The sequence below is a fragment of the Thalassophryne amazonica genome, chromosome 20 (genome assembly GCF_902500255.1).
Source record: "Thalassophryne amazonica chromosome 20, fThaAma1.1, whole genome shotgun sequence".
Taxonomy (NCBI): domain Eukaryota; kingdom Metazoa; phylum Chordata; class Actinopteri; order Batrachoidiformes; family Batrachoididae; genus Thalassophryne; species Thalassophryne amazonica.
Genome location: NC_047122.1, coordinates 66,351,059 through 66,368,114, shown reverse-complemented (window position 1 = coordinate 66,368,114; position 17,056 = coordinate 66,351,059). Strand labels below are relative to the sequence as shown.

General features: G+C 39.3%; 1 protein-coding gene across 1 annotated transcript; it reads left to right on the top strand.

Moving 5' to 3' along the window:
* The first annotated feature begins 1,712 nt into the window (after positions 1-1,712).
* On the top strand, positions 1,713-14,349 carry sh3bgrl3 (SH3 domain binding glutamate-rich protein like 3). The gene is made up of 3 exons (XM_034160138.1): positions 1,713-1,863; positions 9,087-9,254; positions 11,154-14,349. The coding sequence occupies exons 1-3, from the start codon at positions 1,747-1,749 to the stop codon at positions 11,217-11,219; spliced, it is 351 nt and encodes a 116-aa protein (XP_034016029.1). The 5' UTR covers positions 1,713-1,746; the 3' UTR covers positions 11,220-14,349.
* Positions 14,350-17,056: the final 2,707 nt, after the last annotated feature.

The window sequence follows — 17,056 nt, the reverse complement described above, 5'->3', positions numbered from 1 at the left end:
CCAAACTATACCTTTTTGGAATCTTTATGATCAGGCAAATAATGTGGAATATTTTTCAATATGATTGGATCTTTTAATTTTGACCTCTGTGTAATTCTTCAATTGACCCCTACCTGACCACCAATTGAAAATTCAAGTGGCCAATCGGTTTTTTCAAAAGATGAGGGTCTAAGGAGTATTTCTGCCGAATTTGATGCTTTTATCACCATTTTCATGATTGTTTCAGTAATCTGCTGCACTAGATGTATTGCAACATGTATCAAGATACGTATCATTTTGTGAGGAAGAGATGTACACCGACATACTCCCTAAGATTTTATACCCTATTGTTGACGTGTGTGTGTGTGTCTATCTGGCTGTGGACAAGATAAATCCAGACGGACTTCCTTCATACTTGCTGGGAATATTTCTTGAATGATATCTCGTGGGAATTAGATTTTGGTTAAAAGTCACAGAAAACATGGTCTGAAAAACACCTCTAAAAAAACAAAAAAACAAGCCTAGATGGATGATCTAAAGCATATATTGATCAGCAAAATGTTTGTGATTGATCAGGATGAGTGATGAAGTCACACAGAAGCCATATGATGATGTCATACATACAGATATAAATACAGTATTTACGTGTACATTTGTATGGTGATGTTTACAGCTCACAGAACCTCTGATGTCTTGTATCTTTGCGTCCAACAACAGGTTTTTCATGTTTTTTGAGGTAGTACTGTAGCCGATGCTTGCTGCCTGCGTCTACGGTCGGGATCCAGTTCTATGGATGTGTTCTGATACAAAGTGCACGGCTCAGTGACTCTGAATTCACTGAATCAGCTGAATTTTCTCGGATGCTCTCCGACATTCCTCCACTGTGACTCACTGCAGACCGAGCCGGCCTCATGTTGATGCCAAATTAAATTTATCAGCTCATTAAACTTAACTGACCTCAAAGTGTTGATGATCATATCGGTTGGCTCGGGATGAACTCCATCACTTTCCATTTGGTCAACCTCGCTGGACCAGTAAGTCACGTCTGGACTTCAGGAAAACATCACCAGCATGTTCTTTTCTCCTGATGTTGGTCATTTGAGGAGCAAACATGATTTGAATGTTCTTGGTGTCCAAAATGAGATCCTTTAGACACTCTAGGGGTCATAATGTTAAAACAAATAAACTGGCTTCATATGTGGACGTTTTCCAGTTTTGGTTTGAAAGATCAGGAACCCTCACACCGCCGTGTCCCTAAGGAATGACCTCTGATTGGACTGATGCCATCCTCACATCCTCATCCTTTGTTTTAGACGGGACACCTCAAACAACCCGTAAGGGTGGCCACATTGTATATCCTCTATGAAACCTGTAGGGGGCAAAAGAAGCCCTTTGGCTGAACTGGACACAACAACTGAGTGAAAAATCTGCAAAAATAAATAACTAAATAAAACCTCTCCTCTCGTTTGCTCAAAAAGTCGCTGCAGTGACATCACAGCATCTTGCTGAAAAGGCAGGGTTTTTCAACTTAAAAGAAGCTGGATGATGCAGTTTTTAGGGTTTGTTTTTTCTTTCTTTGTTTCTTTCTTCTTTCCCTGGAAGAAACTGCACGAGGCCACAAATGATCAATTCCCATGCTGAGCGATTAAAAAATAAGAAGTTGAGTGCCTTCTTTTTGGGTTGAGGGGGAAATGGTGCTTTAATTTCTTTTTTGGGGGTGGGGTGGAAATGGTGCTTTAATTTTGAAGGAAGCCCCACCCTGCTTTAATGTTCCAGCTTTACAGAAACGACAGAAAGGTGCTCGGCAGAGACACAAAGACGGTGCACGGACCTGCAGCGATGGGAATCAAACTCTATTACACGACTGTCGCGGCCTCACGCACGGTGAGTTACTATTCCGGGGTGTATTTTTTAATAATCAACGTTTCGGTTTTGATTCCAGAGTTTGTCGACATTCTTTAACGATGTTCCGTCAAAGACACACCCAGCGACAGATTCGCTTCTTTCTGACAGGCCCGAGTGACTGTCTGATGGTTTGTCTCATCCTGTTTAATCACATTATACTAAACTACAGGTGTACAAAAAATAAAAAAAAATTATTTGCTTGTTTTGTCAATTTCTGGTGAATGACCTGCGCATTCGGAATAATTACTTCCGCTTCCTTTGCTTAATCGTGTAATAAATACCCCATCGGTCATGATTAGATTATTATTCTTTACAAATAATAAATTTCCATAACTTAAAAATGAGTAATGTCACAATGTCGTGGTGATAAATAATGTTAGTGTTGAATAAATGTAGCGGATACAAGCTTCTGTTTGACAGAAGTTCGCACCAAACTTCATTCAAAAATCAGTCACTTTAAGGTTTTGTGGTAATCTAAATTCATGTTATTGAATTCAGAAGGGCTTTCAGAAAACTTAGACTTCTGCCAAGACTGAACAGCCCATGAACAGAATTGTTACAATTATTCTATTTCTTGTAAGTGCGTTGATTTTCATTTCAATAACCCCTTAGTCCAGCCAAGTTATTAAATTTAAGACTCCAATTAATAATCAGTATGACTGGACCACCTGATGAAGGTGCAGCCATATGCAGCACCGCACATTTGCATCATGAAAAAGAACATTTTTAACCTTTGACAGCAAGTGCTATCACGGTGTGCAGCTGCCGCATTCACAGCTAGAGGTAGCGGAATTCTGCCATCTCTGGATGTGTTTTGTCTTTAACAAGGAGGAAAAATGGACCGTGAGAGCTGGATTATTAAGTGCAGAGAATCGCCTGGTTTCAAACAGGTAAACGTGAGTAACTTGTGAGACCATTCAGAAAGGAATTAATTTATAATCTTATAAAAAGTTAACTTTTTAAGCTGCCATCAGAGGCAGAGCTTCCTGTTTTTAATGTAACACTGTTGTGCAAAATGCTAAAACTCTTATGTCTTTCACTTAAGTAAATCTTTGTCTCGTTATCAGTGGAAAAATTTGCATGCCTCATGTACCTGCAGTCTGCTGCTGCAGACACTAGAAATTCTTCTGTGACAACTGTGTATTTTTCTGACGCCGACATCTGAACGCAGCGTGAGTCCAGATACCCACACATGCGGATTGAATTTGGCTGGAGCCGGCTTGAGTTTGGATGTGTGTGTAGGATGAGCCGGATTTTAAAAACAGGTCTGAATGCTATCGGGCGAGCAGTCTCAGTCTGAACAGGATCTTGGCTGATACAGCATCTCAGTGAAAGCACACCTCATGTCGAACGTTTTATGACATATAAACTTTAAAAAACATCAATACATGTAGACTCGCAATCAGCTTTTTTTTTTTTTGTTAGTTTATTTTTACAATCCAGGTTCTGAGTCACAGAGGTCCACCTGGGTGTAGTTGGAGTGTTCAGAAAAGTAAAGAGCAGAAAGTGACTTCTTGTATCCAGACAGCAGTCATTTAACTTCTTCAATCATAGAAATAGTTAAAAAAAAATGTATTTCTGTTTTTTATTTTAATTGACTTCTTTTCCAGTCATAGAAACGCCATTAAAAGGTGTTCATTTTTACGTCTGCCAAGGATGTAAGAAAATTATTGCCATTTATTTATTTATTTGTCTGTCTGTTAGCAAGATTACGTCAAAATTACTGCATGGATTTTGCCAACATTTGCACCACAGATAGATTTTTGGGCATGGAAGACGCTACTGAATTTTGGAGGCGATCTGGCTTGGCGGATGTCAGAAATCTCAGATTGCTCTTGTGTAATATTGCTGTTCCTTGCTGTGTGGCCTTGTCCACACGGAAGCTAAATTTTCCATTTACGATCTTTTTTTTTGTCTTTTTCAAAAAGTGGCCCATAAACACAGCACCTTTTCAAGAAATATCGCTGTCCACACAAAAACAGTCAGACTGCTTGAAGATGCTGTGGTGCATATGCCAGTCCTGTATAAGCGCTGTAATGCTCCCAGAAGACATGGAGTGTGCACATAACTGGTGTAAGAAGCTAATTAATGTAGCAGCAGATGCGAGAACTTTGCAAAGCGGTACACAGAGTAAATATAAAGTCTTTTTATCTGACCTGTTGCATGCTTTCAACTGGATTCATCATCACATATGAAAATTGTTGTCCATATAAGATGCCCTTGTTTTGGAAGATGACATCTGGAAATACTTTAATTTCCTGTCATGGAAATTACTTGCGAATAAACAGTGTTTTTAAAGAAGTCCCTCGGTGTTTGTTCTGCCTGCGTTTCTCAGCCTGAACCTGGATGGCGATGCTTTGTCGCACTTCCAACAAGAAGAAAAAATAGCTTATTTTAAAAGGTGAAAGTCCTTTCTGCAATTATTTTATTAGTCACAACGATCCCTTTATTCACATTCAGTGTTCATTCATCTCTTCAGCATTCTGCTAGCAATGAAAATAAATCCCATTAAGGATCCACCAAGACAAAAAAGTATGTTAAATTACTCCATCAGCAACATTATGTTATTCGTTATTTGTGACTGAGCGTAGAGATATGCGGCTATGACATTATTTCAGAAAAGTTTCATATTTCTTGTCCACATATAGATGCAAATTCGACATTTTCAGATTTATCCACTCTGGGGCCTGTTTTCAAAAAGTGTTATTTTAGGCCAATGAAAATGCCAGTTCCATGTGAATACAAAATGTTAGTGGGTATGCCTGAACCCGTCTCTGTGTGGACGGGGCACTGGAGCAGTGCGGTACATGCGTCTGCGACATGTTGCTCACATTAGTGCGCAATGTTTTCAATCTTTTAACTTGGACAACTAAATAGAAATTACCACACGCTGACGTGCATGTGGCACTTGGGGTGTGCTCCAGGCCTTCAGGTCGTCTTTAATAAAACCTTGCTTTGGCTCCCCTCCTGGGCACGTTGGCACAGGTTTGATGCTCTTGTTGAGGCAGTTCCAGATCGATAAGGAGCAAGTTGTTGACTCCAGCCAAATTTAACTCGAGTGTTACAAACAAAATAATTTAACCTGCCTTTTTCTTAACGAGTCTGGAGTCTGTTTCTGTCATCCTGCACTAAAGCAGTCAGACTTCATGAAGAATCAGTTAACTGTTTTTGCCATATTTACTGAAAAAAACAAAACTATCTGCTGTATCTTGTTTGTGTGAGGAATTCTTGCACTGTAAGAGCTTAGTGAGATGTTTTTAATCCTCTCATAAGTAATGTGTTCATTTTTACCCGGTGGGTAAAAAAGTGGTGCTGACCCTGACGCTGCGTGTTAAATGTTGTTGCTCGGTTAACACTTTGTGGTTGAAGCGTCTTTCACTGTTTGTGAGAAAGAAGCAAGAAAAACATGTTTAAGTGTTTGAGTTTGGCAGCTCGCCGGCTGACAGGAAGAGCGTTGCTGAGGTGTGGTCGCATTACAAACAGGCCCTCCCAGCGTCCTCGGCGGCTTGAGAAAGATTGCGAAAGGTCTGTTAATAATCACTCCTGAAGGCCGATAAAGCTGACCTTTTTTTTAAAGGAACAGTCGCTGAACTTCCTGTGCAAACTGGATGTTGAATCTTCTTTTGTGCCTTTGTTTTAAACCCAGAGGAGGCAGCCAGATGTTTTCTGTAGCTAATCATAACCGTAGGAACTTACATTTGTGTTTTTGCGTATTCCGTGCAGCCAGGTTCATAAGTATTTGGACAATGACCTGAATTTTGGTAGTTTTGGCTGAATTTTCAGCCAAATTCAAGAGGATTAACAGAAATGCCACATTACCATTAATGCGCTCTTAAGTCTTTTGTTTGAATGCTTCCTTTCACAGTGACGTGTTCACTGCTGATATCATTAAACTCAATAAGACCAGCAATAACTACCTTTTTCATAAATTTCTCACAGGTTTATCTTGCATGCTTTAGTGCAGTCAACGCATACGCTTGTTTGCCAGATTATTGCTAACAGTTTTTCTCAGTTGCTAAAACACTAAACTCTGTTCTCTGAACCCACTGATGGAATCAGTCACTCTTTTGTCAAAACCATCAGCACTTTTCACCTGTTTAGACACAACTTGTCAACACATTTTCATTGTGATGCACCTGTTACATAATGGTGAACACAGGTGGCAAAAGTCAAACCCAGTTAAAGCGCTGGTGTCACCTGTTGAACACAACTCAAAACTGAACACACTTGTGTCCAGTGATGTGAGGGAACATATATAATCCAGTTCAGAGAGCACTGGTTTGTGAGGCACGACAACGGTTAGAAATCTGAGAAGAGGAGATGGTGGTCAACGAAGACAAAGAACAGTAACATCTGATGAAATCAGAGCTACTGTGATTGACCGTGTTCTTGTCCACGGTATGAGCCTGAAGGAGGACGGACAAAGGGTCCAACCAAACATCAGTAGATTCATTGTGTCCACCAGAATCCCAAGATTTAGAGAAGAGAACAGGTCATGACCTTTTCTGACATTATAGTATGTAAATGTTGACAGGAATTACTGTATGACTGTACTATATACTGTACCACAGTATACTGTAAGGAAATACGTTTCAGTACATCACTGAGCCAGTGTATTGTAATGGAGGGTCAGTCTAACTAGTATTGCATGTATATTTTTCTACTTTATTTTTACATAGGCTTACTGTATACAGGTGCTAAATACACATGAGTTCTGTTAGTTTTTGTTCTGTACAAGTGCTACATGTAAATGCACAGGATTTCTGTTATTTGTACTTTTTTGTATACTATGTATAAGTGCTAAATGCACAGGTTTTTTGTTTGTTTTGCAACCTGCATTTAGCCTACAGTGAACAATAAATATTATTTTCTACAGCTTCATGTCCTGAACATTGTATTTTCTATTTTTCTGTGTAGTGTTTAGAGACTCATCAGTAGTAGTTTTTAGTTGTGATCAACTCAGGGTACGATTTGACAACGTAGTTTGTTTTTCCAAGAAGAGTCTGGGGTTTTGTGAATGTAGCTTGAAAATTGGGTTTTGTGTTTACAGTTTAGAGAAAAAGAGAGCAGCTTTCGAGAAATGTGTCTTAGCAATTGAGAAAAACGGTAATGTGTCATTGTTGAACTCCACTTGTTTGTGTGAACCCAAATCCAAGGACTGTTTGTAGTAGATGGTGAGTTAGCGTAAAGAATTTAACCAGAAAACGATGGTTGATACAGTCCTGTTGCTTTCACAGCACTAATAGCTAAGAGGCTTACTTTACTCAGATGGAAAAATAGAACTCCAATATTTGACCTCCGGATTAAAGATCTTCTGAGCTATCTGGTAAACAGGGTTTTAGCCACGGTTGGCAGCGCCAAGCGGCAGGGCTACAGCTAATTTCCTTTTGTAATTGGTTAATTCTTAAAATGGTGAAAAATATACAGCAGTGTTCCCCAGAGCCCAAGATGATGCATTCAAATGTCTTGTTTTTGTCCACAATCCAAAGATATTTGGTTCACCAACAGATGGGCGTAAAGAGAGTAGTGACATAAACCAGGAAGTATTCACATTTAAGAAGTTGGAATCAGAATTTGGATTTAAAAGAACCCGTATTGATTAATGGGTTATACAAATGGTTGTCTTTTATCAGTCCTGTGATAATTATTAATCCTTGTAGCTTTTTTAAAAGATGCAAACGTTAGTTTTTATGTTTGATAACTAGTGAAATTCAAATTATTATAGTTGTAGTATAAAGAATTTTCTTTCTGGAGAACAGTAAGTCTTTGGGAGCACCCCTAATTTTTGTTGCCCCCCTGGTACAATGACAGACTATTCTATCTGAAGGATTGGAAATCATGAGTTTTCACCTTGGTCTTTTTCTCTTCCCTTTTACACATGGAAATTACTCTGGATTCCTTAAAGCGTTTAATGATACAAGGGGATGTCAAAAAGTTTTGAGCCTTGCACATTTTTCCCAGTTGGATATTACAATGCATCACACCTGATCTACATCAATGCTTTAGCTACTTATTTCATGTAGGATCATATTGCCCACTTCAGTTGTTGAGTCATAACACTGTGGGGGGGGGGGAAACATACTCTCCAGTGTCAGTTGTGGCATTCTGCTTCACCAGGATAACGCACCAGTCCACACCACCAGTGTCGTCGACCGAACGGTCCCCCTAGAAATCGGTCCCCCCGATGATGCGGTTCACGAATTATCCAGTCATCTGTTTCAGTGACAGATATCTGAAGCTTTTGTACAACAATCATTTCCACATAAATTCAGAATTATTTCATCATAAAAGGTGGCGGAATCGATCAGAGCGCCACGGCTAAATGAGCTGCTAGCTGATGCGTTCACTGTGCGTCGGCCATTTCAAAGTGTCATGGAATTTCATTGAGTTTCTGCTTAAAACTGACTTTAGAATGATTTAAGTGGGTTTACCTTTATCATCTGATGGTTAATAATAACATTAATCCATTTGATTGCTTTGGGTGAAGAGACTCCGTCTCAGACATGCTGCTGTGGTCCGAAATGACGCATGCACAGATGCAATCGGTGGGATGATTTTTAGGAGCAGAGTGTTCAGTTTGCGACACCGGGTTGCCATGGACTCTCTGCGTGAGTGTGGTTATGAACTTCTTCCTCACCCACCCTATTCTCCAGACCTAGCCCCTAGCGACTTCCACTGCTTTTCCAGGCTGGAAAAATACCTTCAGGCCAGAGATTTGAGGATGACGAGCTGAGTGCTGCAGCAGAGGGCTGGTTAGGGGACCAAGATGTTGAGTTCTACCGATCGGGCATCAATGACTGGCAAACTAGAAGGAACAAGTGTATGGAGTTGGAAGGGGACTATGTTGAAAAATGAAATATTAGAAATCCAAATATCTTGCTCTAGCTGTTTGAGGCTCAAAACTTTTTGATATCTCCTCGTATTTTGCATGGTAGAGGGGGAAATGTGCAAATCCCTTCCAGTCATTTTTTTTGAGGAACATTTTAATACATTTCTCAGACATTTGTTGACATCCCGTCTTCACTCCTCAAAGACTCAGCGTTTCATGGATGCTGCTTGTGTACCTAATCTTGATAGCCTGTTTGAAATATCTATTTTTAAAATGGCCCATTATTAGCCCTAACTTGGTTGAATTGTTTCTCGGTATGTGATTGCTCACATTTCTAACTGAAGCCAATTTTGTTTTTGTTTGCTTTTCTCAGGTGAAGTCTCAGCAAACAGAAATTATGCGAATCCTCGATAGTAAGGGCATCGACTATGAGCTCATTGATATTTCTGTGAGCAGTGAACTTCGTGATGAAATGAGAAGAAAAGTAGGAGACTCCTTAGCCGCCCCTCCCCAGCTCTGCAATGAAGACCAGTACTGTGGGGTGAGTGCACCACATCTGATTATTATTCAGTTTACATTTAATTATTACATCAAGAATCCACGACCTTCTTTGACAGCTCAGCTATTTACAGTGGTGGGCACAGCTAGCCAAAAAGTTAGCTTCATAACCTTTCAGTTAGCAGATTAACGGTTAACTTTTATAAAGCTAAACCGATAAATACTTAAAAAATTTAGCAGAAGTTACAGATAAAAGTTAAACCGGTAACTTCCAGTATTGACTTCAGTACGCTGGCAGCTACTGACACAAGAACGAGTCAGCACTTCTGTCTTAGATCAGTTTTCTTTCAGCAAAAGAGACCTGGTGACCAGAAACAAAGGAGAGAAGAAGAAAAGATAATTTATCTTTACACCGTACGGACCTGCCAACATATCACTGGAGTCATGCACAGGCAGACAGTTTTGACTTATGGTTAATTTTAAACAAACTAATTCCAGACAACTTATTGAAATTAACGTCACGTCTGTCGTTTTACAAAGTTAAAATATCAGCTGTATGCTTTAGTTGTAAAGTAATGCACTAATTTGGAAGGTTTTAGCATTTAGACACACATGCCGCAATGCATTATTGGAACATTAGTTTCCTGATGTCAGCAGTGGTTGGTTGGTCGGTATAACTGTTAGATATATTTGTGTTCATTTGTGGTTTTCTTTATTTGTTTTCTGTACTTGTTTTGGTATTAAGGTAGTTATATCATTTAGGGTTATACTTTTACTTTCTTATTCTCATTTTCCTTTGTTCTCTCTTGGTATGTGCATGTAGAACTGGATTTAACCAGTTTGTACCACTTAAGATAAAGACAGTTAAGTTACAATTATAAATCATATGTCTCCCCCGTTATTGCTCGGGCCTGGGGCAGGGGGATGGACCTTCCTTGAGTGCCCATGGGGGCCACTAAGAGAAGGATTTTGCGAAATAAGGTCTGCCTCTGTCACACGTATGTAATCCTGTATTAAAAACTGCTTGTATCCATTGTTCTGGGTTCTGTAAGAGTGGATCTTGTCTGTAAGAGAGGTTCTTGCAGGGCCCAGGCCTGATTAGCTTTGATGTGACTTTGAATAAATTTAAAAGTGCAGAATAGTTCAAGTTTGTACTTTGTAAGGGACAGTGTTACAGAAAGAACTGGGGGAAGAAATAACATAACCATATACTGAAACGTGTGGTGGGTTTTACAGATAAATCTGTATTTGTAAATATGTCATTTTTTTCATTTGTAAAAAAAAAAATAAAGGAAATTTGAAAACTGAAAATTCTGTTTGCTAAGTGATTCATCATGTTTAAAATCATAACCATAAGTCAAAACTGTCTGCCTGTGCATGACTCCAGTGATATGCCGGGAGGTATGTACTATGATGTGAAGATAAATTAAACACCCCCCCCCCCCCCCCCCCCCCCCCCGCTCTTCCATTCTCTCTGGTCGTCAGCGCTCTTCTGACTGCAGAGGATAAAGCTCTACCATTCATGGCTGTCTGTCCGCTACAAAACATGTAACAGGTAGGCACTGAAATCTTTGATTTCAGACTTTACAAATGTTTAACCGTTAAGCTTTATTCACTATGCCCACAAAAATATGTTAGCGGTCAAAAAAAGATCAGAACTAAATTTATCAGAAACTAATTGGTCCGCTGATGGTTTTCAAAGTTATCTGGAAAACTAAAATGCTAATGAAAGCATTAGCTTTGATAATTAACGGTTAGCAGATTAGTGGAACTGTGCCTACCACTGGCTATTTAATTATAATATCAGCTTGTCTGAAGATGAGGTTACAGAGACGATAAATAACATCCTCAGGTTAATGTCCTAATTCCAACATATTCCTCTCTATGTGAAATCGGCAGTGTCAAAGGTCAGTCCCTGTTCTGTTTATTTTCTTTTTCACAGAACTACGAAATGTTTTCTGAGGCGGTGGAAGCAGATACAGTGGAACAGTTTCTGAAAATGGTGTGAAAAGGGCAGAGCGAGATCCTCAATCATTACTACGTCACCAGACACCAACCTACCTGCCTTGTGTTCCTTCAGTTTCTGCCCCATCTGCAGGAAGCAACAATTTTCAATGCCGTGAAGAAAAATGCCAAATATGTATCCAACTCATTAGAAGACACACATTCCCTCTACTGCACAATCTGACTGCAATTATGTCTTAATTGATTTTATTTTTACATGTCTTTTTTTTTCAATCCTTGTCGTATCACTAGGTGCTTCTTGTCATAACCAATGGGTTAAATGTGCGAGAATTAGGTTGACTAATTTAGGTTGTAGGCAAATGATCATTGCAGATTAAACTAATCAACTGGAAGATGACATTCAAATAGCATCATCACTCAGTCTTAACTTCTGTGTTGTCTTTTTCTACAACCTTCTTCAGATTCCCATCTCATATGCAAATACACTTGGGCGTAGCAGGGACAACAATGCCATTAACCCCAGCAGTTTAAGCTTTCTTTTTTTTGGTGGGGGACAAGAACCTTTGTTACATTGGTAGCCTTATTCAGGTTTGGACCCTGAGATGGGACCACATCATAGATGTAATAATCCTTAGATATCAGATGCCACTTGCATTGGATGAATTTAGCCATTTCTCAAACATTTCTCAATAGATTTACAAAATTTAAGGGTTTTAAAAAAATGCACACTTGTATGTCCGTCGACAGACAGACATACTCACAAGTGTGCATTTTTGTCTGTAGAGACATAGTCACAAATGTGCATGGATTTCAAGATCTAGTCCCTTTCAGTTTAATACATTTGTTGAATTCTCATTATTTTAATGTACCTTTTTATTTTGGTGGTATACTGCAAAATGAAAGTGAACTTTGATGGTAAAGTACTTACTTCTGGGGGGATTCCATGGTGAGTTTGCACTGTAAGATCTTGCACTTCACATGGAGGAGGAAGCCCATGTACAAGGTTCAACAATCATGCTGCAATCAGTGAGAACTGGTTACTCTGAATTCTATGTCTTATAACTAGAAAAAAATTGCGAAGCTGCGATAAAACAGTCTCCCCATCAACTACTTTTGGCAAACTAAGTAAGACTGTTGTAGCGTTAATATTGATAGCCGACACAGACCTGTGTGAGTGTTGTCTTACCTGCCCAGCAGATATCCAGCAAAACCTTCATGTAAATCTGTCAAGATTTTAATCCAGCATACTTCTCAGCGGGGTCTGTAGTGATGGATGTTTTCTGTTTACATTTTCTGTTCTTTTTGGCACTGTCTAACAGTTGAAAGGGCACCACGTTTCTTCAACTCCATGAAACTAAAATTGTCGCATGTAGCGTAGGGAAAGGGCCATTTTGATTATATTGGTGACCCAAGTTTATGAATCTTCTATTAGAATACCAAGGGACAAAATAATAGTTGTGTCAAAGAAAATTCCTTTTGTGACACAAATGATGGGGGAAAAATTGAAAGGGTCTTTAAATGAAGAAATATTAGTAACACCTGGTATAAAACTGTTACTTCAATTATTTATGGTGTTGTCTTCACAAATATCTTCCTGTGTTGGAACAAAATTTTGTAAAATTCTATTTAGAATTATTTGGGAAATAACCTACTTTTGGCAATCCTATGAGATGGTCGCGTCCATTACTGCTTTCAGTTTTCCTGCTGTGATCTAGCCTTCCAAGAGAATTCTTATTCTCAAAAGGATGAAGAAATACTGGACTAAACATAATTCTTTGGGACACCTAGATCACAGCAGGACTATTGAAAGCCGCGATGGGCCTGGCTGTCGTGGAATTGGCCATTTATTCCAAGGAGACCTGCAGATGTGCATTTTTTTTTTTTTTTTTTTAAGTCTGAGTTTAAGTCATGGTTTCAATTGTGTTCTAATATGGCGGTGTGACGCATTCCTAACTGTTGACTTTTAAATGGGGTGTGAAGCGTCTTTACCCACTGAGGTCCTCTTCTGATGCCGTTTGTTTGGATGAGCGACAGTCCTGATATTTTTTTTCTGCGCCACAGGCACAACATGATAATTGCATAGTTTGTCATCCTTTGGAACCAAAAAGTGATACGTGACTGAACATAATTTTTTGGGATAGATTCTTGTGGTTACCAGGGAAACAGAAGAGCTGAAGAAGCTTTTTTTTTTTTTTTTTTTTACATGTAGTCTGTAGGTACAAAATTAAATCTCTGCTACAAACCTGACATGGTAAACTGCGGCGTCAGCGTGTACACATGGCGGAGGAACATCAAGATACAACATGGAGCCAATGTTCTTAATAGATCTAATTGGCCAAATTGTAAAAGCTGTTGTACTCCTCCAAAACACATTTGGATGAACATTTCTCTAAGTAGATGGTGAGGTTTAGTATAGAGTAGATTATAAACGCACAGTATTTACTAATCCCGCATTTAGTGCCAATACTCATCTGTAACATGCAAACATTTGCGTGTCGTGTTTTCACTGATTTGTCTCTTGTTTCGTAATTGTAAAGCTTAACTTGAAAGTTTCATTCCTAGCACTGACGTGAGATTAATATTGACTGACAAGTCAAAAGATCTCCCAAACATTCCGGGGTGGGGGTTTAGTAATGTGAATACTGTTGTTGCAATTGCAAAGCTAATTTTGTCTGTTTGTTGCGTCACGTATTTTCCTGATTATCTGGAACATGAAGATGCAGCAGTGTGACTATGTCCTGAACCCCTTCCTCAGTCTTTTAGCCTTAGCAAGCGCTAAGCACGTGGAGAAAATTAAGGCATTACTTATGTAATAGTTTTTGGACTTACCAGTTTCCATCTCTGACTGGTAATATCTATAAGGTGCCTCCTGTTCTTCAGAATTGCGTTGTTGCGCTCTGCGGTTTGAGATCCCAAATGTCGGCATTCAGACAGCTTGAGTTTTGTTCTGGAAGTTGATGGTTATCTGTTATGGCTCATTATCGATGCGTGTTATTCACTCTGAACCATGTTTTAGACATTCCATGTCGCTGTGAACTCCTGCTTTGTTTTGGACCAATTACCCTTGGCCAAAAAAAAAAAAGAAAAGAAAATGGGAATTAAAATGCTGTTGTCTTCCAAGAAGATTGTGAAAAGTGATTTATGGGTATAAAATAAATAAATGGATGATTCAGGCATTTTGCTTTATTTTAGTGGTGCTTTTGGAGGCAGACACTCTTGTGATCACTTTGGTCTCTGTGTACTGTAATTATGTTTGTATAGTCCACAGGTATTTTGACAGTGAAGCAGTTTTAGACCTTTTTGCTTCTACGCAAAAATAATGGAGTTGGAAGGAAACTGATGTGCTAGTAGTGAAGACTTTAGTGCAAGAGGTTAAACAAATTTGCCACATTTATTTGGGGAATTGTGGTCCCTCTGTTTAAGAGCCCATAGGTAACTAGCCAAAGTGTGAGAATTATTCATACAATTAATCAATTTTACAACCAGTTTTCTTTGTCTGTGTCAGGGAATGGATACATGAACATTTCCAAGTCGCTGCATGTTTTCCATGTGATTTTAGAGCAATCTTTTGACTGTGGTAGTAGGCTGTTCTCAATCACCTTTTCCAGAGTGAGACACACAAAGTCTGTGTTTCCATTCTGTCATATTATCAACTATAACACTAACTGTGTTCCCTGCAGGTTCTACATCTAATGCACTTGGAATTTTTCTCTACTTTGGAAAAGTTGGTGAAAAAATGAACACTTTCAAATCTTAAAAGTTTTTGTAGCCAGATATTACATGTGATTTTCAGTATAAGTAAGGCAGGGTTTACTAATGCAACAAAGCTCCCAAAATTAGCAACTCGGTACCTTCCTTCATAGGCCAGAATTAATGAATACCTTAATTTATGCAGTCCATAGATACTGATCTAATGGAAGTATTCATCAGTGATATGTCCTTGGATACATTTTGCTCAATAAAGACAGTCATTTTTTTTAAATCCCCAATGAAGTAGTAAATCAACAGATTTTAATCTTTTAATTTGCCCTGAGGAAACTATTAGTGGTTTCCTGGTTACCACTATAAGGATTCAAAAGAATTTTATTGTCATATGCACAAAGGAACATGTTCCCTGCACAATGAAATGTGTTTACTGCATTTAACCCATCCTAATTGCCAGTTAGGAGCAGAAGTTACCTTTAGGCGCCCGGGGAAGGCAAATATTGTAGAAATTCTAAGTTAAACAACTGTCCTTGGACCACTGATTTTTCACAGTTCATTATATAATAGTATCTGTAAATATATATAGTAGATATATTGGTAATATATATTTTGATGTGTTTGGGTACTGTGCTGCCCAAGCAGTTGGTGTGCTTGCTTCAGACCGCCTTGCCCATAGTTGCATCTGGTGAAAATCTTGTCAAATCAGCAAGTGCTCTGCATGATCTTTTCTTCACATTACTTGTCTTTTGATATTAGCTCGATCTCTAACATTTCCAATCAATAACTAGGTATTGTAGCTTAATCTACAGTCATCTTTTTTTGAAGTAGGCTTACAAAAAGCTTCAGTTCAAAGGGTCAAAGTGCATTGAAGATTCCAAAGAGTGTTTCACTACAGTCTTTGCTTTGACTTGTGTGACACGCAAAAGCGCACAGACAAAATAAGAAAAAAGTAGCTGTAGCTGTTTTCACACACTGCAGCAAGGATTTTGTTCCACTCCTCTACAGATCTTCTCTAGATCTTTCAGGTTTGGAGTTTCAGCTCCCTCCAAAGATTTTCTATCGAGTTCAGGTCTGGAGACTGGCCAGTCCACTCCAGGACCTTGAAATGCTTCTTACGGAGCCCCTCCTTAGTTGCCCTGGCTGTGTGTTTGGGGTCATTGTCATGGTGAAGACCCAGCCATGACCCATCTTCAATGCTCTCACTGAGGGAAGGAGGTTGTTTGCCAAAATCTCGCAATACATGACCCCATCCATCCTCCCTTCAATATGGTGCAGTCGTCCTGTCCCCTTTGCAGAAGAGCACCCCCAGAGTATGATGTTTCCACCCCCATGCTTCACGGTTGGGATGGTTTTCTTGGGGTTGTTCTCATCCTCTAAACATGGTAAGTGGAGTTGATTCCAAAAAGCTATTTTGGTCTCATCTGACCACATGACCTTCTCCCATGCCTCCTCTGGATCATCCAGATGGTCACGGGTGAACGTCAAACGGGCCTGGACATGTGCTGGCTTGAGCAGGGGGACTTTGCTGCCCTGCAGGACTTTAAACCATGACAGCATCATGTGTTACTAATGTAATCTTTGTGACTGTGGTCCCAGCTCTCTTCAGGTCATTGACCAGGTCCTCCTGTGTAGTTCTGAGCTTTCTCAGAATCATCAAGTGAGATCTTGCATGGAAACCCAGACCGAGGGAGATTGACAGTCATCTTGTGTTTCTTCCACTTTCTAATAAATAATCATAACAGTTGTTGTCTTCTACCAAGCTGCTTGCCTGTTGTCCTGTAGTCCATCCCAGCCTTGTGCAGGTCTACAGTTTTGTCCCTGGTGGCCTTAGACAGCTCTTTGGTCTTGGCTATGGTGGACAGGTTGGAGTGTGATTGATTGTGTGAACAGGTGTCTTTTATACAGGTAAGTTCAAACAGGTGCAATTAATACAGGTAAAGAGTGCAGAATAAGAGGGCTTCTTAAAGAAAAATTAACAGCTCTGTGAGAGACAGAATTCTTGCTGGTTGGTAGGTGTTCAAATACTTATTTGCAGCAGTAACATACAAATAAATTATTAAAAAAATCATACATTGTGATTTCTGGATTTTTATTTATTTATTTATTTTTAGATTGTCTCTCACAGTGGACATGCACCTAAGATGAAAATGTCAGACCCCTCCATGATTTCTAAGT